This window comes from Engystomops pustulosus, chromosome 9 (genome assembly GCF_040894005.1).
Source record: "Engystomops pustulosus chromosome 9, aEngPut4.maternal, whole genome shotgun sequence".
NCBI classification, from domain to species: Eukaryota; Metazoa; Chordata; class Amphibia; order Anura; family Leptodactylidae; genus Engystomops; species Engystomops pustulosus.
Genome location: NC_092419.1, coordinates 16805813 through 16832375, shown reverse-complemented (window position 1 = coordinate 16832375; position 26563 = coordinate 16805813). Strand labels below are relative to the sequence as shown.

Here is a 26563-nt window from a genome sequence, read left to right as displayed (position 1 = left end):
ATGTAGTGAGCTCCTCCTAGTGGTGGTGTATAATCTGTATGTAGTGAGCTCCCCCTAGTGGTGGTGTATAATCTGTATGTAGTGATCTCCTCCTAGTGGTGGATGTATAATCTGTATGTAGTGAGCTCCTCCTAGTGGTGGTGTATAATCTGTATGTAGTGATCTCCCCCTAGTGGTGGCTGTATAATCTGTATGTAGTGATCTCCTCCTAGTGGTGACTGTATAATCTGTATATAGTGATCTCCCTCTAGTAGTGCTGTATAATCTGTATGTAGTGATCTCCCCCTAGTGGTGGCTGTATAATCTGTATGTAGTGATCTCCCCCTAGTGGTGGTGTATAATCTGTATGTAGTGAGCTCCTCCTAGTGGTGGTGTATAATCTGAATGTAGTGATCTCCCCCTAGTGGTGGTGTATAATCTGTATGTAGTGAGCTCCCCCTAGTGGTGGTGTATAATGTGTATATAGTGATCTCCCACTAGTGGTGGTGTATAATCTGTATGTAGTGATCTCCTCCTAGTGGTGGTTGTATAAACTGTATGTAGTGAGCTCCCCTAGTGGTGGTGTATAATCTGTATGTAGTGAGCTCCTCCTGGTGGTGGCTGTATAATCTGTATGTAGTGATCTCCTCCTAGTGGTGATGTATAATCTGTATGTAGTGATCTCCTCCTAGTGGTGATGTATAATCTGTATGTAGTGATCTCCTCCTAGTGGTGGTGTATAATCTGTATGTAGTGAGCTCCTCCTGGTGGTGGCTGTATAATCTGTATGTAGTGATCTCCTCCTAGTGGTGGTGTATAATCTGTATGTAGTGATCTCCTCCTAGTGGTGGTTGTATAAACTGTATGTAGTGAGCTCCCCTAGTGGTGGTGTATAATCTGTATGTAGTGAGCTCCTCCTGGTGGTGGCTGTATAATCTGTATGTAGTGATCTCCTCCTAGTGGTGGATGTATAATCTGTATGTAGTGAGCTCCTCCTAGTGGTGTATAATCTGTATGTAGTGATCTCCCCTTAGTGGTGGTGTATAATCTGTATGTAGTGAGCTCCCTCTAGTGGTGTCTGTATAATCTGTATGTAGTGAGCTCCCTCTAGTGGTGTCTGTATAATCTGTATATAGTGAGCTCCCCCTAGTAGTGCTGTATAATCTGTATATAGTGAGCTCCCTCTAGTAGTGCTGTATAATCTGTATGTAGTGAGCTCCTCCTAGTGGTGGTGTATAATCTGTATGTAGTGAGCTCCCCCTAGTGGTGGTGTATAATCTGTATGTAGTGATCTCCTCCTAGTGGTGGATGTATAATCTGTATGTAGTGAGCTCCTCCTAGTGGTGGTGTATAATCTGTATGTAGTGATCTCCCCCTAGTGGTGGCTGTATAATCTGTATGTAGTGATCTCCTCCTAGTGGTGACTGTATAATCTGTATATAGTGATCTCCCTCTAGTAGTGCTGTATAATCTGTATGTAGTGATCTCCCCCTAGTGGTGGCTGTATAATCTGTATGTAGTGATCTCCTCCTAGTGGTGACTGTATAATCTGTATATAGTGATCTCCCTCTAGTGGTGGCTGTATAATCTGTATATAGTGAGCTCCCTCTAGTAGTGCTGTATAATCTGTATGTAGTGAGCTCCCCCTAGTGGTGGTGTATAATCTGTATGTAGTGAGCTTCCCCTAGTGGTGGCTGTACAATCTGTATGTAGTGAGCTCCCCCTAGTGGTGGTGTATAATCTGTATGTAGTGAGCTCCCCCTAGTGGTGGTGTATAATCTGTATATAGTGGGCTTCTTCTAGTGCTGATTATACTTTCCCCCAGTTTTCGTACATGGAAGGAGCTGAGCAGCAGTTCTAGTCCCAGCTTGCTGTACCGCACTCGGCCTGTGGCGCTCTCCTCAGGAATGAGGTTGAAGACGGCTTCATGAATCCCAAGCAGTGGAATTAGTGTCAGTGTGGACTTGGCCAACCTGCGAAGAGGAGGGAGAAGAGATGCTCTGCAGTATTATTCAGGGTATGATGCTCTGCAGGCTGAGGATTAGATAATGTTCTGCAAGGCTGTGATCTGTATTGTGCTGGGGATGATACTCTGCAGGGCTGTGTTGTATATCTAGAGGAGATGATGCTCTGCAGGGTGGTCTGGATTATTACCTGTACTTGCGGTCACTCCTCCTCATCTGATTGGCTCTCAGTTTCAGCACCAGGATTCGCAGAATCCGTAAAAAGATGAAGAAGTTCACCTGATGACATCACACAAGATTAACTAATCACTGGAGTGAGGCGCAGAACGAAGAAGTAATCACACACATATATATATATATATATGTATATATATATATATATATATATAGCAAGAGATGTGTACTGCCTGTTAGTCAATGTATCAGGGGGGCTCATTTACTTACCCGGTCCAGTCGCGATCCTGCAGTTGGGTTCTGCCGGGATTCACAAAGATCGTGCGCCCGATATCCACCAGGTGTCGCTGCAGCGCCGAGGTCCGCCAGAGTTCACCTTCTTCTTCCAGGTGCATGTAAGTGCTTCATCTTGTGACACAAATCGTTTTTTAAATTCCGTGGTTTTTCCGAATCCGTCGGGTTGTCGGGCGGCCACGCCCTTGATTTCTGTCGCGTGAAAGCCGGCGCCAATGCGCCAAAATACGATCGCGTGTGGCAAAAACCCCGGGGCAATTTGGCGCAAAACGGAAATATTCGGGAAACCCAACGAAAGTGCGACGTTCGGACCCTTAGTAAATGAGCCCCAATATGTCATGTTTGGAAGTCCCAGGACTCACCAGCACGGCCAGCAGGATGGGAGAGCGGATGATCCACCAGTAAGAGCGGTTGTCATTTCTTTCCCAGCAGCTACAACACAAGGGATAGGATCAGGGCACAACCTTGTGCTACTAGATGCTCGTCTGATGGTCTCTGTGTACAGGGCATGGAGGGGGATAAGTGCTACTTACTGTGTGTTCTCATAGAGCTGTCGCATGACCACCCATGGGATGACAAACAGAATTGGGGCCCCTGCAACATGCAAGACAAAGAACATTTACAGGCCTTCAGGGGACACCACATGCAGGGAGGTCAGAGGAGTCTGGAGGAGGAGGAGGAGGACGACAGAGGAGACTGGAGGAGGAGGACAGAGGAGCCTGGAGGAGGAGGACAAAGGAGCCTGGAGGAGGAGGAGGACAGAGGAGCCTGGAAGAGGAGGAGGAGGACAGAGGAGCCTGGAGGAGGAGGAGGACAGCGGAGTCTGGAGGGAGGAGGACAGAGGAGCCTGGAGGAGGAGGAGGACAGAGAAGCCTGGAGGAGGAGGGGGAGGACAGAGGGGTCTGGAGGAGGAGGACAGAGGGGTCTGGAGGAGGAGGACAGTGGAGTGTGGAGAAGGAGGACAGTGGAGTCTGGAGGAGGACAGAGGGGTCTGGAGGAGGAGGAGGACAGAGGAGACTGGAGGAGGAGGAGGAGGACAGAGGAGCCTGGAGGAGGAGGAGGAAGACAGAGGAGCCTGGAGGAGGAGGAGGACAGAGGAGACTGGAGGAGGAGGAGGACAGAGGAGCCTGGAGGAGGAGGAGGAGGAGGACAGAGGAGCCTGGAGGAGGAGGCGGAGGACAGAGGGGTCTGGAGGAGGAGGACAGAGGGGTCTGGAGGAGGAGGACAGTGGAGTCTGGAGGAGGACAGAGGGGTCTGGAGGAGGAGGAGAACAGAGGGGTCTGGAGGAGGAGCCCAGATAAGTCTGGAAGAGGAGGAGGACAGAGGGGTCTGGAGGAGGAGGAGGACAGAGGGGTCTGGAGGAGGAGCCCGGATAAGTCTGGAAGAGGAGGAGGACAGAGGGGTCTGGAGGGTGTCAAAGGAGTCTGAAGGGGGAGAGAAGACTCCTTTCTGGAGTTTGGATGAGGACAGAGGGTTATAGAGATGACAAATAAGTCTGAAGGAGATCTTCTCTTTTCTTTGCGGGTGAGATTTAGCTCCTTCAAGGCTGGGTAGAAGATTCTGCTAAGGACACATAATCCATGCTCCACCCACATGCATATATCACTCATGCTCCACCCACACACAAGCAAGGCTCCACCCACATGTCAGTCAGGCCACACCTAGTAGTAGCCCTATAATAATGTAGAGAGGATCCTCACCCCAGCCCAGCACCATGTAACGCGGGAGCGCGGCCTCCTCAGAGAACGACAGCACGAGCAGCAGGTTGTGCAGGTAGAGCCCCTCCACCAGCAGCCAGTAGTAATTGGCGGCTACACAATACTGAGTGATGGTCTGTGCTACACGGCATCCCACCAAGGTCTGGAAATGGAGAGATTACAAATTACAAACAAGGCAACGTCTCATGTTGTGTCCAGTTCTTACAGATCTCTTTCTTGACCTGTGTAGCCCCTGCCCCGTCCATCCATGTGACATGTGTAGTCCCACTATGACTATTTGTGTGACATGTGTAGCCCCACCTTGTCTATCTGTGTGACCTGTGTAGCCCCGCCTTGTCCATCTGTGTGACCTGTGTAGCCCCGCCTTGTCTATCTGTGTGACATGTGTAGATGTGTAGCCCCGCCTTGTCCATCTGTGTGACATGTGTAGCCCCATCTTGTCCATCTGTGTGACCTGTGTAGCCCCGCCTTGTCTATCTGTGTGACCTGTGTAGCCCCGCCTTGTCCATCTCGGTGACATGTGTAGCCCCATCTTGTCCATCTGTGTGACCTGTGTAGCCCCGCCTTGTCCATCTGTGTGACCTGTGTAGCCCCGCCTTGTCCATCTGTGTGACCTGTGTAGCCCCGCCTTGTCCATCTGTGTGACATGTGTAGCCCCATCTTGTCCATCTGTGTGACCTGTGTAGCCCCACCTTGTCCATCTGTGTGACCTGTGTAGCCCCGCCTTGTCCATCTGTGTGACCTGTGTAGCCCCGCCTTGTCCATCTGTGTGACCTGTGTAGCCCCACCTTGTCCATCTGTGTGACCTGTGTAGCCCCAACTTGTCCATCTGTGTGACCTGTGTAGCCCCACCTTGTCCATCTGTGTGACCTGTGTAGCCCCAACTTGTCCATCTGTGTGACCTGTGTAGCCCCAACTTGTCCATCTGTGTGACCTGTGTAGCCTCGCCTTGTCCATCTGTGTGACCTGTGTAGCCCCACCTTGAATTTACGACAAAAGGGTGTGGGCCCTGCACAGCAAATGTATACCGGTTGTTTTATAGACACAGAATGCCAACAATTGTGTACAAGAAAAGAGCGTGTCAAGACAACCAAACTATAAGCAAAGTATCAAACTTTATTTGCACATACTAAATATTTTGACAAACACTGACCAGTTTAAAAACACTTAAAACGTGTAACAAGTACACAAACACAAAAGGACTCAATGGGATGAAAGTGGTAGAATCATCCCAAGGAAACCACCCTGACTGCAATAAATCGTATCTGGTGTCGATAGGTATATACAGTAAGAGCTCCCAAAGGAATCAGCTACATAAAGTGCATACTAACACAATGGTACAGTAAACTTTCCTACATAGCAATAGTCATAAGGTATAAGGCGCTGCATATAGCCCATATACAAGCAAAATCATAGTAGTTTACCGGACCACAACACCAGAGACAGCCAGGGGGTCGTGATGCCCCACGCGTTCCGTCACCTAAGGTGACTTCATCAGGGGAGAGCCATTTGTGTTTGTGTACTTGTTACACGTTTTAAGTGTTTTTAAACTGGTCAGTGTTTGTCAAAATATTTAGTATGTGCAAATAAAGTTTGATACTTTGCTTATAGTTTGGTTGTCTTGACACGATCTTTTCTTGTACACAATTGTAGCCCCATCTTGTCCATCTGTGTGACCTGTGTAGCCCCATCTTGTCCATCTGTGTGACCTGTGTAGCCCCGCCTTGTCCATCTGTGTGACCTGTGTAGCCCCACCTTGTCCATCTGTGTGACCTGTGTAGCCCCACCTTGTCCATCTGTGTGACATGTGTATCCCCGCCTTGTCCATCTGTGTGACCTGTATAGCCCCACCTTGTCCATCTGTGTGACCTGTGTAGCCCCGCCTTGTCCATCTGTGTGACCTGTGTAGCCCTGCCTTGTCCATCTGTGTGACCTGTGTAGCCCCGCCTTGTCCATCTGTGTGACCTGTGTAGCCCCACCTTGTCCATCTGTGTGACCTGTGTAGCCCCGCCTTGTAGGCCCCTCCATGTGCTTGCCATTTCCTCACCCTCTCTCTCAGCAGAGCGGTCAGGTCCTCCTCTCCCTGGATGGCGCCATGTGGCTGCTCCAGCAGAGCGTCCCGGGACAGCAGCGACACAGCGCGGAGGATAAACGACACAAACAGGTTACAGTGGATGAGGTTCCGGGTGCAGCAGAGGCGTCTGAAACACCAGAGGGGAAGGAACAGCTGAATAACCCACAGGATCCAGTCTGGAAATATGAAACGTGTGGGACATGGCTACCACTGTAACCACTGACTGGTCCACTGACTGGTACCACTGACTGGTCCACTGTAACCACTGACTGGAACCACTGACTGGTCCTCACCAGTCATTCTGAGTGTTTTGTATAGAGATGATTTGGTTCTTGGTCTAGTTATACCAAATTGTTGTCTGGAGCCTAATTATGATGTGGTGCCATCTGGGGTTCTGTTCTGATGTCTGCAGGGCTGAAAGCTACCATCTATCCGCAGGAGAGGGGATAACAATCGCCTTGTTATCTCTTATCCTGTGAAAAGGAGATGAATGGTGGATCACCATAAGGGCAGTTTGGGCGATTGGGGCCTGACACTCTGGAGGGACCCAGGGCTGTCTAATCCGCCTGCACTGATGTATCAGAGCTCCACTCCCTTTATACCGTAGATGGTTGTGGATCAGGCGAGGTGTCGGCAGGATTTACAGGAGCTGCACGTGTGCAACAGAAAGTTCTCCAGTCTGAAAAACTTGGCATTAGCATTTGCAGGAGCGAAAAACCTGGATTAAAGTTCACATTTCACAGTCCTGCTTCTACTTAGTACACACACAAAGGTATGGCTACACAGATCTCCACTGTCTGCAGGTTATTATGGTAAAAGCCTTTCATGGATTTAAAGAGTTTTCCCTCCGCTCCTTCTCTCCTTCTTTATCTGGTTTCTCTCTCCCCAACAGTGTCCTGAGAGAGATGGAAGTCTACATGATATCCAACATGGCAGGTCAGTGTATGTGATGGTGTATAGTGAAGTGTATGTGTATGTATGTATGTATGAGTACATAAACTAAGGCACATAAAAGGCGGCACTGACCTCAATAAAGTCAGGATGCAGAGAGCCACCAGCAGCGCGGCCAAGGAGATGCCATATCCCACACTATACATGATCCGCAGCTGCGACAGGATCCAGGCCTGATGCTAGGAAGACAAAAAGTGTCACCGACATTACAATACCCAGCATAACCATTGCTACAGGACTGCCCTCCCTCCATCATCAGGACAGCCCCCCATTACATCATCAGGACTTCCCCCATTACATCATCAGGACAGCACCACATTACATCATCAGGACAGCCCCCCATTACATCATCAGGACAGCCCCCCATTACATCATCAGGACTGCCCCCCATTACATCATCAGGACAACCCCCCATTACATCATCAGGACAACCCCCCATTACATCATCAGGACAGCACCACATTACATCATCAGGACAGCCCCCCATTACATCATCAGGACAGCCCCCCATTACATCATCAGGACTGCCCCCCATTACATCATCAGGACAACCCCCCATTACATCATCAGGACAACCCCCCATTACATCATCAGGACAGCACCGCATTACATCATCAGGACTGCCCCCCATTACATCATCAGGACAGCACCGCATTACATCATCAGGACAACCCCCCATTACATCATCAGGACTGCCCCCCATTACATCATCAGGACAGCCCCCCATTACATCATCAGGACTTCCCCCATTACATCATCAGGACAGCACCACATTACATCATCAGGACAGCCCCCCATTACATCATCAGGACTGCCCCCCATTACATCATCAGGACAACCCCCCATTACATCATCAGGACAACCCCCCATTACATCATCAGGACTGACCCCCATTACATCATCAGGATGGCCCCCCATTACATCATCAGGATGGCCCCCCATTACATCATCAGGACAGCCCCCCATTACATCATCAGGACAGCCCCCCATTACATCATCAGGACAGCCCCCCATTACATCATCAGGACAACCCCCCATTACATCATCAGGACAACCCCCCATTACATCATCAGGACTGCCCCCCATTACATCATCAGGACAACCCCCCATTACATCATCAGGACAGCCCCCATTACATCATCAGGACAACCCCCCATTACATCATCAGGACAGCCCCCCATTACATCATCAGGACAACCCCCCATTACATCATCAGGACTGCCCCCCATTACATCATCAGGACAGCCCCCATTACATCATCAGGACAGCACCGCATTACATCATCAGGACAACCCCCCATTACATCATCAGGACAACCCCCCATTACATCATCAGGACTGCCCCCCATTACATCATCAGGACTGTCCCTCCATAAATCATCATACACCATAGGCCACGCCCATTGCCCCACCCTCCATCATAGTATGCTATTAACCTCAATGGCTCCTTTGTATAATGCGGACAACCTCCCTGTGGACCAATATAATATTTGTTGTTCAACATCCCCGTCTCCATGTGTGATCCCTGGCTTCTGCTGCTCCCCTTTGCCATGTGCCTGGGGATCCATCACCATACGTACGCCGTAATACCCCAAGGGGAACCTTATCACGTCATCAGGGCTGCCCTCCCTCCCATCATCAGGGCTGCCCTCCCTCCCATCTTCAGGGCTGCCCTCCTTCCCATCATCAGGGCTGCCCTCCCTCCTATGATCAGGGCTGCCCTCCCTCCTATGATCAGGGCTGCCCTCCCTCCCATCATCAGGGCTGCCCTCCCTCCCATCATCAGGGCTGCCCTCCCTCCCATCATCAGGGCTGCCCTCCCTCCCATCATCAGGGCTGCCCTCCCATCATCAGGGCTGTCCCCCCATGTCCCGGGTCTCTATGGCTTCCCTGTGTTCGGTGTTCTCTCACCTGTGACTGTTCCTGCTCGGGGTCGATGTTCTCGCACTGTGAATGGTCTCTCCAGGGCATTTCTGTCTCATCCTGAACCCACTGACCATCTGCACTGCAGCGCCGGAACACCAGGCCGCCTCTCACTGGGGAATGACCAAGAGAAGGTGTCACTCAGTCAGCGGTCACTCAATCCACCACACAGGGTCCTCCCCCTTCTCTCACCTAGAGGGTACCAGGGCAGGTAGGTGGGACACGGCTCGGCGTGGGTTGTATTAGCTGCAGCATCTCCCCAGCAGACGTACATGTCAAATGTGCGATTACAGAACACACCTGCAACAAATGGGACAGACTGAGGGTCCTGTGCATGAAAGTGGAGTCCTGAGCAGCTGGGGAAGAGTGGGTGAGCGGTCCGGGCAGTCTGAGTGGGTGAGCGGTCCGGGCAGTCTGAGTGGGTGTGCGGTCCGGGCAGTCAGAGTGGGTGTGCAGTCCGGGCAGTCTGAGTGGGTATGCGGTCCGGGCAGTCTGAGTGGGTGCGCGGTCCGGGCAGTCTGAGTGGGTGCGCGGTCCGGGCAGTCTGAGTGGGTGCGCGGTTCGGGCAGTACGAGTGGGTGCGCGGTTCGGGCAGTACGAGTGGGTGCGCGGTTCGGGCAGTACGAGTGGGTGCGCGGTTCGGGCAGTACGAGTAGGTGAGCGGTCCGGGCAGTACGAGTGGGTGAGCGGTCCGGGCAGTACAAGTGGGTGAGCGGTCCGGGCAGTACGAGTGGGTGAGCGGTCCGGGCAGTCTGAGTGGGTGCATGGTCCGGGCAGTCTGAGTGGGTGCGCGGTTCGGGCAGTCTGAGTGGGTGAGCGGTCCGGGCAGTACGAGTGGGTGTGCGGTCCGGGCAGTCTGAGTGGGTGCGTGGTTCGGGCAGAATGAGTGGGTGCGCGGTTCGGGCAGTCTGAGTGGGTGAGCGGTCTGGGCAGTCTGAGTGGGTGAGCGGTCCGGGCAGTATGAGTGGGTGAGCGGTCCGGGCAGTATGAGTGGGTGAGCGGTCCGGGCAGTACGAGTGGGTGTGCGGTCCGGGCAGTCTGAGTGGGTGCGTGGTTCGGGCAGTATGAGTGGGTGCGTGGTTCGGGCAGTATGAGTGGGTGCGCGGTTCGGGCAGTCTGAGTGGGTGAGCGGTCCGGGCAGTACGAGTGGGTGAGCGGTCCGGGCAGTACGAGTGGGTGAGCGGTCCGGGCAGTACGAGTGGGTGAGCGGTCCGGGCAGTACGAGTGGGTGTGCGGTCCGGGCAGTACGAGTGGGTGAGCGGTCCGGGCAGTACGAGTGGGTGTGCGGTCCGGGCAGTCTGAGTGGGTGTGCGGTCCGGGCAGTCTGAGTGGGTGAGCGGTCCGGGCAGTCTGAGTGGGTGAGCGGTCCGGGCAGTCTGAGTGGGTGAGCGGTCCAGGCAGTCTGAGTGGGTGAGCGGTCCGGGCAGTCCGAGTGGGTGAGCGGTCCGGGCAGTACGAGTGGGTGTGCGGTCCGGGCAGTCTGAGTGGGTGCGCGGTTCGGGCAGTCTGAGTGGGTGAGCGGTCCGGGCAGTACGAGTGGGTGAGCGGTCCGGGCAGTACGAGTGGGTGTGCGGTCCGGGCAGAACGAGTGGGTGCGCGGTTCGGGCAGTATGAGTGGGTGCGCGGTTCGGGCAGTCTGAGTGGGTGCGCGGTTCGGGCAGTATGAGTGGGTGCGCGGTTCGGGCAGTCTGAGTGGGTGCGCGGTCCGGGCAGTCTGAGTGGGTGTGCGGTCCGGGCAGTCCTTTGTCTCATCCTGCTGACCGGTCAGAGCAGGATCCTCCTTCATCTTCCTCTCGCACTCCTCCTGATATTTCTTCCAGGCCTGAACCGTCTCCTGCACAGTGTTGGCTCTGCATGCCTAGGGCAGCAACCAGAGGACATCATCACCCGCATCCTCCTCATCATCACCCATGTCCTCCTCATAATCACCCATGTCCTCCTCATAATCACCCATGTCCTTATCATCATCACCCGCGTCCTCCTCATCATCACCCACGTCCTCATCATCGCCTGCATCATCATCATCATCACCCACATCCTCCTCATCATTACCCAAGTCCTCCTCATCATCACCCACGTCCTCATCATCACCCGCATCCTTATCATCATCACCCATGTCCTTATCATCATCATTCAAGTCCTCATCATAATCCAAGTCCTTATCATCACTCTCATGTCATCATCACCCACTTCCTATCATGGCCCACATCTCATCATCTACCACATCTTCATTATCACACACATCCTCATCACCCACTTCTTCATCACCCGCACCACATTATTAACTGCCCCTCATGATAACCCGTACCAAATCATCACTCCAACCTCATGATCACATGCACCCTCATCATCACCCACATCTCATCATCTCCCACTTTTTATCATCACCCACATCCTCATAATTAACAGCACCTCATCATCACCCGCAACAAATCATTAATCGAACTTCATCATCACCCACATCCTCATCATCACCCACATCCTCATCATCACCCACTTCTTATGATCAACCACACCTCATCATCAGCCACATCCTCATTTTCGACCATATCCTCATCACCTGCTTTTTTATCATCACCCTCCCCCATATCATCACCCACACCTCATTATCACCTGCTCCTCATAATCACCCACATCATCATCACCAACTTATCATCACCCCATCATTACCTGCATCTCATCATCACCCACATCATCATCGCCCGCCCCTCATCATCATCTGTACCCTATTATCATTGATAAGCAGAAAGTGGCTATATTAAAATATAACTTTTAATAGGTAAACCAATAAAAAGGACGTACAGATAACACACACAAATAACATTGAATGACGCCGCTCAGCCATAGATTACCATTACTTGATGGAATGTTCTCATGTGTAGCCAAAAAACAAGAGTCACAAGGATTAGTACTCTTATACATCGGACATTACTGGACCAGCCAATAGACACTACTATGAGACTTATGGCCGTGTATGACAAAACCAGTAGTAAGAGCCGGAGTAACATACATATAAGGCACAGTTTTAGTTAAGTAATTTCATGAAAACATATTGTTATCCGAAGCTCTTAAATTACAAACAATTGATCACAAGAGCCTTACATATATAACCACAAATGACAAAAAGAAATGAGAAAATGGAATGATCTCACCCAGTCATGCAGCTTGATGGATAGTGGCTCAATTGTGAGGTGGGGATGACACGGGACAGGTGGCTCCGATGAAGAGATAGCCCTAGTCTTAACTACTCCTGTCACCCCTTTTGCTCCCGCCCTAACAAGGGCGGTCCCACACTTGCCCTGGTGTCTATGCTGTCCCTAGATGTCCATAAGATGTTGAAGGACCTTTAAGGCAATTGTCAGTTGTAAATCCCAACGCGTTTCCCCCCGTTCCTTACGGGGTTCATCAGGGGATATCAAGTACGTGATGACTCGGTACCGACTCAGGCTACCAGAGTCAATTCCTAACAGATGCTTCCCCGAGTGCGGAGGTAAGCAATAATGAGGATTGGCAGTGGCCGTTCCTCCAGGGGACCCGGCCGGCACTGGCGTGCAGGTCTCTATGCTGGCGTGCGCAATGTCCTATTGCGCATGCGCCATTCAAATAGTGCGCTTCCGGCAGTCGGTCCCGCCCCCGTGTGACGCGTGCTATTGCCTATGACGCGTCGCTCGTCATGAGGGTGGGTGGGTACTCTCAAAAATGAATGAATCGGACACACAGGGATTTCCCTGTGTATGAGGTAACTAGTTAATCGTAACCCCTATCATACATGATGCGATATGTGACAATGGTCACAAAAATAGCATATAGAGAGCGATAGTACTATCTGAGCGGAGTTTTAGGAAGGCTAGAAGATGTATCGCAAACTGAAACATAAGGAGGGATTTTAAAACATTTCAGTATTCAGTATCATCAAATAAGAAATATACCTAGACATTTATAAGAAACAGGCATACTCACTGTTGACATACTCACAGAAACTGTTGACATACTCACATTTATTAATTGCAAGTCAGAAGGGGTTATATATAGGGCTGTGTGTGACTGTGGCATTGAATATGTGGGAAAAACGATTATGCAGTTCAGAAGGAGAATTGGTGCCCATCTATCTGATATAAGAAATCACCATGACACCCCCGTTGCAAGACATGTACATGACCAACATGGAGGAGATGCTAAAGTATTGAAATTTCATGGCATCACGAAAATTGATAGACCTATACGCGGGGGCAATTGGGATAAAAAATTGCTACAATGCGAGGCAAGATGGATATTCCGTCTAGATACGGTGGCACCAAAAGGCCTTAATGAGGTCATCAGCTATGCCTGTTTCTTATAAATGTCTAGGTATATTTCTTATTTGATGATACTGAATACTGAAATGTTTTAAAATCCCTCCTTATGTTTCAGTTTGCGATACATCTTCTAGCCTTCCTAAAACTCCGCTCAGATAGTACTATCGCTCTCTATATGCTATTTTTGTGACCATTGTCACATATCGCATCATGTATGATAGGGGTTACGATTAACTAGTTACCTCATACACAGGGAAATCCCTGTGTGTCCGATTCATTCATTTTTGAGAGTACCCACCCACCCTCATGACGAGCGACGCGTCATAGGCAATAGCACGCGTCACACGGGGGCGGGACCGACTGCCGGAAGCGCACTATTTGAATGGCGCATGCGCAATAGGACATTGCGCACGCCAGCATAGAGACCTGCACGCCAGTGCCGGCCGGGTCCCCTGGAGGAACGGCCACTGCCAATCCTCATTATTGCTTACCTCCGCACTCGGGGAAGCATCTGTTAGGAATTGACTCTGGTAGCCTGAGTCGGTACCGAGTCATCACGTACTTGATATCCCCTGATGAACCCCGTAAGGAACGGGGGGAAACGCGTTGGGATTTACAACTGACAATTGCCTTAAAGGTCCTTCAACATCTTATGGACATCTAGGGACAGCATAGACACCAGGGCAAGTGTGGGACCGCCCTTGTTAGGGCGGGAGCAAAAGGGGTGACAGGAGTAGTTAAGACTAGGGCTATCTCTTCATCGGAGCCACCTGTCCCGTGTCATCCCCACCTCACAATTGAGCCACTATCCATCAAGCTGCATGACTGGGTGAGATCATTCCATTTTCTCATTTCTTTTTGTCATTTGTGGTTATATATGTAAGGCTCTTGTGATCAATTGTTTGTAATTTAAGAGCTTCGGATAACAATATGTTTTCATGAAATTACTTAACTAAAACTGTGCCTTATATGTATGTTACTCCGGCTCTTACTACTGGTTTTGTCATACACGGCCATAAGTCTCATAGTAGTGTCTATTGGCTGGTCCAGTAATGTCCGATGTATAAGAGTACTAATCCTTGTGACTCTTGTTTTTTGGCTACACATGAGAACATTCCATCAAGTAATGGTAATCTATGGCTGAGCGGCGTCATTCAATGTTATTTGTGTGTGTTATCTGTACGTCCTTTTTATTGGTTTACCTATTAAAAGTTATATTTTAATATAGCCACTTTCTGCTTATCAATAATTGAATTTTTGTGGTCAGTACTTTGCAATCTTTTTGGTATCCGCTATAATACCAATTCAGGTTTATAAACGGCGGTACCAATTGGAGACTACCTGGTACATACAGGTGACTGGTTACCTTGGTGTCTCCTTAGTGGATTGGTTTTGTTGCTTATATTTGTACCCTATTATCACTCACACCTCATCACCATTGTAACAGCTGAAGAGAGATTTGACTAATTACAGCCGTTAAGATTTGCATTTACAAAACGCAACTGTTAATGCACAAATTACCGCAGATGTTAAACGTCAGATGTGAATGCACCTTAATCATCACTCGCATCTAATCATCATTCACTTAGCACAACATCATTCATCAACATTACCAATATAACATTCATTTCACCTCAGGTTATCCATAAAATCATTATCCTAAAACTTGAGCAGTAGTTTCTTACCTGCAGCCAGAGGAGAAGCAGCGCAGTCATCTGAGCCCACATCCTGCACACAGCGCACAGCTCCGGGACACCGCTGGGAAAAGATCACCCATTGAACGAACAGGTGTAGTAGATGTAGCTGTGCACAGGTGTGGTAGAAGTAGCTGTGGACAGGTGTAGTAGATGTAGTTGGGGACAGGTGTAGTAGATGTAGCTGTGGAGAGGTGTAGTAGATGTAGCTGTGGACAGGTGTAGTAGATGTAGTTGTGGACAGGTGTAGTAGATGTGGTTGTGGACAGGTGTAGTAGATGTAGCTGTGGACAGGTGTAGTAGATGTAGCTGTGGACAGGTGTAGTAGATGTAGCTGTGGACAGGTGTAGTAGATGTAGCTGTGCACAGGTGTAGTGGATGTAGTTGGGGACAGGTGTAGTAGATGTAGCTGTGGGCAGGTGTAGTAGATGTAGCTGTGCACAGGTGTAGTAGATGTAGTTGTGGACAGGTGTAGTAGATGTAGCTGTGCACAGGTGTAGTGGATGTAGTTGGGGACAGGTGTAGTAGATGTAGCTGTGCACAGGTGTAGTAGATGTAGGTGTAGGCGGGTGTAGTAGATGTGGTTGTGGACAGGTGTAGTAGATGTAGCTGTGGACAGGTGTAGTAGATGTGGTTAGGAGTCGGTGTAGTAGATGTGGTTGTGGACAGGTGTAGTAGATGTAGCTGTGCACAGGTGTGGTAGATGTAGTTGTGCACAGGTGTAGTAGATGTAGCTGTGGACAGGTGTAGTAGATGTAGCTGTGGGCAGGTGTAGTAGATGTAGCTGTGGGCAGGTGTAGTAGATGTAGCTGTGCACAGATGTAGTAGATGTAGCTGTGGACAGGTGTAGTAGATGTAGCTGTGGACAGGTGTAGTAGATGTAGCTGTGCACAGATGTAGTAGATGTAGCTGTGGACAGGTGTAGTAGATGTAGCTGTGGACAGGTGTAGATGTAGTTGTGGACAGGTGTAGTAGATGTAGCTGTGGACAGGTGTAGTAGATGTAGCTGTGGACAGTTGTAGTAGATGTAGTTGGGGACAGGTGTAGTAGATGTAGCTGTGGACAGGTGTAGTAGATGTAGCTGTGGGCAGGCGTAGTAGATGTAGCTGTGGACAGGTGTAGTAGATGTAGTTGTGGACAGGTGTAGTAGATGTAGCTGTGGACAGGTGTAGTAGATGTAGCTGTGGACAGGTGTAGATGTAGTTATGAGTAGGTGTAGTAGATGTAGCTGTGGGCAGGTGTAGTAGATGTAGCTGTGGGCAGGTGTAGTACATGTAGCTGTGGACAGGTGTAGTAGATGTAGCTGTGGACAGGTGTAGTAGATGTAGCTGTGGACAGGTGTAGTAGATGTAGCTGTGGACAGGTGTAGTAGATGTAGCTGTGGACAGGTGTAGTAGATGTAGCTGTGGACAGGTGTAGTAGATGTAGCTGTAGACAGGTGTAGTAGATGTAGCTGTGGACAGGTGTAGTAGATGTAGCTGTGGACAGGTGTAGATGTAGTTATGAGTAGGTGTAATAGATGTAGCTGTGGACAGGTGTAGTAGATGTAGCTGTGGACAGGTGTAGTAGATGTAGTTGTGGACAGGTGTAGTAGATGTAGCTGTGCACAGGTGTAGTGGATGTAGTTGGGGACAGGTGTAGTAGATGTAGCTGTGGACAGGTGTAGTAGATGTAGGTGTAGGCGGGTGTAGTAGATGTGGTTGTGGACAGGTGTAGTAGATGTAGCTGTGGACAGGTGTAGTAGATGTAGCTGTGCACAGGTGTGGTAGATGTAGTTGTGGACAGGTGTAGTAGATGTAGCTGTGGACAGGTGTAGTAGATGTAGCTGTGGACAGGTGTAGTAGATGTAGTTGTGGACAGGTGTAGTAGATGTAGCTGTGGACAGGTGTAGTAGATGTAGCTGTGAGCAGGTGTAGTAGATGTAGCTGTGGGCAGGTGTAGTAGATGTAGCTGTGCACAGGTGTGGTAGATGTAGTTGTGCACAGGTGTAGTAGATGTAGCTGTGGACAGGTGTAGTAGATGTAGCTGTGGAGAGGTATAGTAGATGTAGCTGTGGGCAGGTGTAGTAGATGTAGCTGTGGGCAGGTGTAGTAGATGTAGCTGTGGACAGGTGTAGTAGATGTAGCTGTGGGCAGGTGTAGTAGATGTAGCTGTGGACAGGTGTAGTAGATGTAGCTGTAGACAGGTGTAGTAGATGTAGTTGGGGACAGGTGTAGTAGATGTAGCTGTGGGCAGGTGTAGTAGATGTAGTTGGGGACAGGTGTAGTAGATGTAGCTGTGAGCAGGTGTAGTAGATGTAGCTGTGGACAGGTGTAGTAGATGTAGCTGTGGACAGGTGTAGTAGATGTAGCTGTGGACAGGTGTAGTAGATGTAGCTGTGGACAGGTGTAGTAGATGTAGCTGTAGACAGGTGTAGTAGATGTAGCTGTGGACAGGTGTAGTAGATGTAGCTGTGGACAGGTGTAGATGTAGTTATGAGTAGGTGTAATAGATGTAGCTGTGGACAGGTGTAGTAGATGTAGCTGTGGACAGGTGTAGTAGATGTAGCTGTGGACAGGTGTAGTAGATGTGGTTAGGAGTCGGTGTAGTAGATGTAGCTGTGCACAGGTGTAGTAGATGTAGCTGTAGACAGGTGTAGTAGATGTAGCTGTGGACAGGTGTAGTAGATGTAGCTGTGGACAGGTGTAGTAGATGTAGTTGGGGACAGGTGTAGTAGATGTAGCTGTGGGCAGGTGTAGTAGATGTAGCTGTGGGCAGGTGTAGTAGATGTAGCTGTGGACAGGTGTAGTAGATGTAGCTGTGGGCAGGTGTAGTAGATGTAGCTGTGGACAGGTGTAGTAGATGTAGCTGTGGACAGGTGTAGTAGATGTAGTTGGGGACAGGTGTAGTAGATGTAGCTGTGAGCAGGTGTAGTAGATGTAGCTGTGGGCAGGTGTAGTAGATGTAGCTGTGGACAGGTGTAGTAGATGTAGCTGTGGGCAGGTGTAGTAGATGTAGCTGTGGACAGGTGTAGTAGATGTAGCTGTGGACAGGTGTAGTAGATGTAGCTGTGGACAGGTGTAGTAGATGTGGTTAGGAGTCGGTGTAGTAGATGTAGTTGTGCACAGGTGTAGTAGATGTAGCTGTGAACAGATGTAGTAGATGTAGTTATGAGTAGGTGTAGTAGATGTAGCACCTGACATAAGGGACAATGTTCTATATAAAAATATAAACCTTTGGGGGTCATTTATCTTTATTTTTCTTACTATTTTTTATGCCTTTTTGAGACATATTTTGGCCCATCAGAATTTTTGCTCCTTTTTGGGGACATTTTTGTCTGCCAAACATTTTGTTTTTCCTCAGTAAGAGACATTTATCTTCTATTCCAGATGTGCTACACATCACAAATGACATTTATCCTTTCAAATTGTCTAAAATTTGCAAAATTTTTTTGCACAAAAAACTCCAGACAAGACCAAGGAAAACTTAAGTTACCAAAGAAGCAGATGGAAAAACGAGCCAAAACAAACAGAGATAAGATAAGATATATATCAGTATATGACACTGTCTATATTATTACTTTTCCCTATTTGCGCACCATTTATCCTTCCATGTTTTACTAGGACTACGACTGTTTCATCAAATGCGACTTGCATTTTTGTTGCAATTTTAAATTGCAAAAACACCCGACCCCATTACTGGTGAAGATGGTTTGTGCAAAAAGAGACACCAACTGCAAAGCAGTAAATTATACAAGCCCAAAACTCTGAAAATTCCAAACATAAAAAAGTAAATCCCCCCCAATTCATCAGGATACATATAAAACACAATGGGGCAGATTTACTTACCAGGTCCATTCGTGATCCAGCGGCGCGTTCTCTGCGGTGGATTCGGGTCCGGCCGGGATTCACTAAGGCAGTTCCTCCGACGTCCACCAGGTGGCGCTGCTGCGCTGAAGTTCCCCGAGGCCCGCTGGAATGCACTGAAGTACACCGGCCTATTCCTGGTGAAGGTAAGCACGAGTCCCGCGACACTTTTTTTTAAAAAATGCGGCGGTTTTTCCGAATCCGTCGGGTTTTCGTTCAGCCACGCCCCCCGATTTCCATTGCGTGCATTCCAGCGCCGATGCGCCACAATCCGATCGCTTGCGCAAAAATCCTGGGGCAATACAGGGAAAATCGGCGCAAATCGGAAATATTCGGGTAACACGTCAGAAAAACGTGAATCGGGCCTTTAGTAAATGACCCCCTATGTATACCACCCCACACGTATCCTCCGCTCCTCACAGGACCTTCAGCTTCACTCTATTACCATCCGCTCTTCTCACAGCCGTCTCCAGGACTTCTCCCGAGCTTCCCCCACTCTCTGGAATTCTCTACCAAAATGTGTCACACTGTCCCCCACCTTCCAAACCTACAAACATAACCTGAAAAATCACCTATTCAGAATCTACAACACACAATAACAGCTCTGCTCCTTCACCTCGAGTCACCATCCTCCCCATGTAGATTGTGAGCCCTCAGGGACAGGGTCCTCCTCCCACTTGTCTCCTGATCTCCGTAGTTTTGTATTTTGTACTCGCATTTGTTCTTGTCTTAATGTAATATATGTGACCCCTTACTGATTATACAGCACCAGGGAATTACTGCTGCTCTATAAATAAATAATAATAAAAATATATATATATATATAAAGTATATACTACACACTATATATGGCTAAAGTACTAGAAATATTAAAATGATACTATATATCTATTCATGTGACAATATATCTGTATATGATACTGTATATATCTGTACTTGTGACTATATATAAGTATGTGACACTGTATATATTTGTATCTGTGACTATATATCAGTATATGACACTGTATATATCAGTATCTGTGACTATATATAAGTATGTGACACTGTATATATCTGTATCTATGACTATATATCTGTATCTGTGACTATATATAAGTATATGACACTGTATATATCAGTATCTGTGACTATATATAAGTATATGACACTGTATATATCAGTATCTATGACTATATATAAGTATATGACACTGTATATATCAGTATCTGTGACTATATATCTGTACATGACACTATATATAAGTATATGACACTGTATATATCTGTATCTGTGACTATATATCAGTATCTGTGACTTTATATAAGTATATGACACTGTATATATTTGTATCTGTGACTATATATCAGTATATGACACTGTATATATCAGTATCTGTGACTATATATAAGTATGTGACACTGTATATATCTGTATCTATGACTATATATCTGTATCTGTGACTATATATAAGTATATGACACTGTATATATCAGTATCTGTGACTATATATAAGTATATGACACTGTATATATCAGTATCTGTGACTATATATAAGTATATGACACTGTATATATCAGTATCTGTGACTATATATAAGTATATGACACTGTATATATCTGTATCTGTGACTATATATCTGTATCTGTGACTATATATAAGTATATGACACTGTAAATATCTGTATCTGTGACTATATATCTGTATCTATGACTATATATCTGTATGACACTGTATATATCTGTATCTGTGACTATATATAAGTATGTGACACTGTACATATTAGTATCTGTGACTATATATCTGTATCTGTGACTATATATCTGTACATGACACTATATATAAGTATATGACACTGTATATATCCATACCTCCCAACATTTGGGAAAAGGAAAGAGGGACAAAATGGCGGCACGCGTAGCGTGCCGCGGCGATCCCCCTAAACCACACCCCCAATCACTCCCTGGCCACGCCCCAAATTTTAGCCATATTAAAAATAATAAAAATCATAATTTAAAAAAAAAAAAAAAATTATCCTCATTGGGATTTGAACCCAGAACCTGCAGTGTCCATGTACAATAATAACACAGCGCCCCAACCCACTGAGCTATAACCTCAGTGATTAACAAGTGGAGAATTTTGGTAACTAAGAACTATATACTGCCTTGGTATATAGGGAGGGATCTTCTCAGATTATTGTAATTATTGAGACTATTATTATTATTATTATTATTATTGAGATGATTATTATTATTTTTACCATTATTAATAATCATCTCCATAATAATAAAATTTATAATAATAATAATAATAATAGTCTGAATAATTACAATAATAATCTGTGAGAAGATCCCTCTCTATATATCAGTGGATTAGTCTGTGTCACAGTGTAAATGGCAGATAACACTTCTTAGTTACCAGAAATCCTCAGCTCTGTATCACTGGGTTTATAGCTCAGTTAGTTAGGCTCCTGTCTATGGTGCAGAGGGTCCCAGGTTCGAATCTCAGCCTGGCCAAAACTTTATGTAATTTAATTATATAAAGAGCTTGTGTCTGGGGAAGACCTGGAGACCATATATGGACAGATAGAGATCTGAGCTGATGACGTGGTCCCTGCTCTCTCCACTAAGCCAACACTTCTCTGAAAAGGATTCCCTCCCGATGTCTGCTCTGGGGAACCCTAGGAGATGCAGCGACCATATATGGACAGATCTGAAGCTGATGACGTGGTCCCTGCTCTCCGCTAAGCCTGACACTTCTCTGAAAAGGATTCCCTCCCGATGTCTGTAGAAGCCATTCTGTACTGTGAGTTCAGACTTTCAAAGTATTTACTATGCGGACACAGCGCCGGGACACAGCGGGACCTGGGGGGAGAATCCGTGACAATATCATAGCTGCCCGTGACGCGGGGCAGGGGTACGAAAAACGGGAAAGTCCCGTCAAAATCGGGACGGTTGGGAGCTATGTATATCTGTATCTGTGACTATATATCTGTATCTGTGACTATATATCTGTGACTATATACAAGTATGTGACACTGTATATATCTATATCTGTGACTATATATAAGTATATGATACTGTATATATCTGTATCTGTGACTATATATAAGTATATGACACTGTATATATCAGTATCTGTGACTATATATAAGTATATGACACTGTATATATCTGTATCTGTGACTATATATAAGTATGTGACACTGTATATATCAGTATCTGTGACTATATATAAGTATATGACACTGTATATATCAGTATCTATGACTATATATAAGTATATGACACTGTATATATCAGTATCTGTGACTATACATAAGTATATGACACTGTATATATCTGTATCTGTGACTATATATCTGTATCTGTGACTATATATAAGTATGTGACACTGTATATATCAGTATCTGTGACTATATATAAGTATATGACACTGTATATATCTGTATCTGTGACTATATATAAGTATGTGACACTGTATATATCAGTATCTGTGACTATATATAAGTATATGACACTGTATATATCAGTATCTATGACTATATATAAGTATATGACACTGTATATATCAGTATCTGTGACTATACATAAGTATATGACACTGTATATATCTGTATCTGTGACTATATACAAGTATGTGACACTGTATATATCTGTATCTGTGACTATATATAAGTATATGACACTGTATATATCTGTATCTGTGACTATATATAAGTATATGACACTGTATATATCTGTATCTGTGACTATATATCTGTATCTGTGACTATATATAAGTATGTGACACTGTATATATCTGTATCTGTGACTATATATAAGTATATGACACTGTATATATCTGTATCTGTGACTATATATCTGTATCTGTGACTATATATAAGTATATGACACTGTATATATCTGTATCTGTGACTATATATAAGTATGTGACACTGTATATATCAGTATCTGTGACTATATATAAGTATATGACACTGTATATATCTGTATCTGTGACTATATACAAGTATATGACACTGTATATATCTGTATCTGTGACTATATATCTGTATCTGTGACTATATATAAGTATATGACACTGTATATATCTGTATCTGTGACTATATATAAGTATATGACACTGTATATATCAGTATCTGTGACTATATATAAGTATATGACACTGTATATATCTGTATCTGTGACTATATATAAGTATATGACACTGTATATATCAGTATCTGTGACTATATATAAGTATGTGACACTGTATATATCTGTATCTGTGACTATATATCTGTACATGACACTATATATAAGTATGTGACACTGTATATATCTGTATCTGTGACTATATATAAGTATATGACACTGTATATATCTGTATCTATGACTATATATAAGTATGTGACACTGTATATATCTGTATCTGTGACTTTATATAAGTATATGACACTGTATATATCTGTATCTATGACTATATATAAGTATGTGACACTGTATATATCAGTATCTGTGACTATATATCTGTACATGACACTATATATAAGTATGTGACACTGTATATATCTGTATCTGTGACTATATATAAGTATATGACACTGTATATATCTGTATCTATGACTATATATAAGTATGTGACACTGTATATATCTGTATCTGTGACTATATATAAGTATATGACACTGTATATATCTGTATCTATGACTATATATAAGTATATGACACTGTATATATCTGTATCTGTGACTATATATCTGTATCTGTGACTATATATAAGTATATGACACTGTATATATCTGTATCTGTGACTATATACAAGTATGTGACACTGTATATATCTGTATCTGTGACTATATATAAGTATATGACACTGTATATATCAGTATCTGTGACTATATATAAGTATATGACACTGTATATATCTGTATCTGTGACTATATATCTGTATCTGTGACTTTATATAAGTATATGACACTGTATATATCTGTATCTATGACTATATATCAGTATGACACTGTATATATCTGTATCTGTGACTATATATAAGTATATGACGCTATATATCAGTATCTGTGACTATATATAAGTATGTGACACTGTATATATCTGTATCTGTGACTATATATCTGTATCTGTGACTATATAACTATATGACACTGTATATATCTGTATCTGTGACTATATATAAGTATATGACACTGTATATATCTGTATCTGTGACTATATATAAGTATATGACACTGTATATATCTGTATCTGTGACTATATATAAGTATATGACACTGTATATATCTGTATCTGTGACTATATATAAGTATATGACACTGTATATATCTGTATCTGTGACTATATATAAGTATATGACACTGTATATATCTGTATCTGTGACTATATATAAGTATATGACACTGTATATATCGGTATCTGTGACTATATATAAGTATATGACACTGTATATATCTGTATCTGTGACTATATATAAGTATATGACACTGTATATATCTGTACATGACACTATATATAAGTATGTGACACTGTATATATCTGTATCTGTGACTATATATAAGTATATGACACTGTATATATCTGTATCTGTGACTATATATAAGTATATGACACTGTATATATCTGTACATGACACTATATATAAGTATGTGACACTGTATATATCTGTATCTGTGACTATATATAAGTATATGACACTGTATATATCTGTACATGACACTATATATAAGTATGTGACACTGTATATATCTGTATCTGTGACTATATATAAGTATGTGACACTGTATATATCTGTACATGACACTATATATAAGTATGTGACACTGTATATATCTGTATCTGTGACTATATATAAGTATATGACACTGTATATACTGTATCTGTGACTATATATAAGTATATGACACTGTATATATCTGTACATGACACTATATATAAGTATGTGACACTGTATATATCTGTATCTGTGACTATATATAAGTATGTGACACTGTATATATCTGTACATGACACTATATATAAGTATGTGACACTGTATATATCTGTATCTGTGACTATATATAAGTATATGACACTGTATATATCTGTACATGACACTATATATAAGTATGTGACACTGTATATATCTGTATCTGTGACTATATATAAGTATATGACACTGTATATATCAGTATCTGTGACTATATATCTGTACATGACACTATATATATCTGTATCTGTGACTATATAAGTATATGACACTGTATATATCTGTATCTGTGACTATATATAAGTATATGACACTGTATATATCTGTATCTGTGACTATATATAAGTATATGACACTGTATATATCTGTATCTGTGACTATATATAAGTATATGACACTGTATATATCGGTATCTGTGACTATATATCTGTACATGACACTATATATAAGTATGTGACACTGTATATATCTGTATCTGTGACTATATATAAGTATATGACACTGTATATATCTGTATCTGTGACTATATATAAGTATGTGACACTGTATATATCTGTATCTGTGACTATATATAAGTATATGACACTGTATATATCTGTACATGACACTATATATAAGTATGTGACACTGTATATATCTGTATCTGTGACTATATATAAGTATATGACACTGTATATATCAGTATCTGTGACTATATATCTGTACATGACACTATATATAAGTATATGTCAGTTTATAACACTCTGATTTGCGGTAAATGTTTGTCTAGAAGTTGTGTAGAGTGACCTATAGTTCTCAGCACTTACCTGACACCGAGGCTTCACACACAGATCCCTGACACTGAGGGATCCCAGAGCGGAGAGAAGAAGAGATGTAAGGGAGGGGGAGGCACTTATATATAGAGGAGGTGGGGCCAGCACCATCTATACATCTACATAAATCAGCACCATGTATACATGTATATACGTCAGCACCATCTATATACATCAGCACCATGTATACATCTATATACATCAGCACCATGTATACATGTATATACATATAGCACCATCTATATACATACAGCACCATCTATATACATCAGCACCATCTCTACATCTATATACATCAGCACCATTTATATACATCAGCACCATCTTTACTTGTATATACATCAGCACCATGTATACATGTATATACATACAGCACCATCTATATACCTCAGCACCATTTATATACATCAGCACCATCTATATATGTATATACATACAGCACCATCTATATACAGGCGGTCCCCTACTTAAGGACACCCGACTTACAGACAACCCATAGTTACAGACAGACCCCTCTGCCCACTGTGACCTCTGGTGAAGCTCTTTGGATGCTTTAAAATAGTCCCAGACTGCAATAATCAGCTTAAAATTGTCTGCAATGAAGCTTTATTGATAATTCTTGGTCCTATTACAGCAAAAAAATTTGAAACTCCAATTGTCACTGGGGCAAAAAAAAAAATTGTCGGGAACTACAATGATAAAATATACAGTTTCGACTTACATACAAATTCAACTTAAGAACAAACCTACAGTCCCTATCTTGTATGTAACCCGGGGACTGCCTGTACATACATCACCATCTATACATCTATATACATACAGCACCATCTAGATAAATCAGCACCATTTATACAACTATATACATACAGCACCATGTATAAACATACAGCCCCATCTATAC

At 44.7% G+C, this 26563-nt stretch overlaps 1 protein-coding gene across 1 annotated transcript in view; it reads right to left on the bottom strand.

Annotated features, from left to right (window-relative positions):
• Positions 1 to 25707, bottom strand: part of GIPR (gastric inhibitory polypeptide receptor) — a 29049-nt gene extending 3342 nt beyond the window's left edge. The window contains exons 1-12 of the mRNA XM_072123572.1: positions 25657 to 25707; positions 15057 to 15129; positions 10838 to 10934; positions 9269 to 9376; positions 9065 to 9189; positions 7230 to 7333; positions 6177 to 6330; positions 4112 to 4271; positions 2945 to 3005; positions 2774 to 2843; positions 2134 to 2222; positions 1814 to 1952 (exon numbers count right to left, since the gene is read on the bottom strand). Coding sequence (XP_071979673.1) covers positions 1814 to 1952; positions 2134 to 2222; positions 2774 to 2843; positions 2945 to 3005; positions 4112 to 4271; positions 6177 to 6330; positions 7230 to 7333; positions 9065 to 9189; positions 9269 to 9376; positions 10838 to 10934; positions 15057 to 15098 — 1149 coding nt within the window. The 5' untranslated portion in view covers positions 15099 to 15129; positions 25657 to 25707. The remainder of the gene's footprint in view (positions 1 to 1813; positions 1953 to 2133; positions 2223 to 2773; positions 2844 to 2944; positions 3006 to 4111; positions 4272 to 6176; positions 6331 to 7229; positions 7334 to 9064; positions 9190 to 9268; positions 9377 to 10837; positions 10935 to 15056; positions 15130 to 25656) is intronic.
• Between the last annotated feature and the right edge of the window lie 856 nt (positions 25708 to 26563).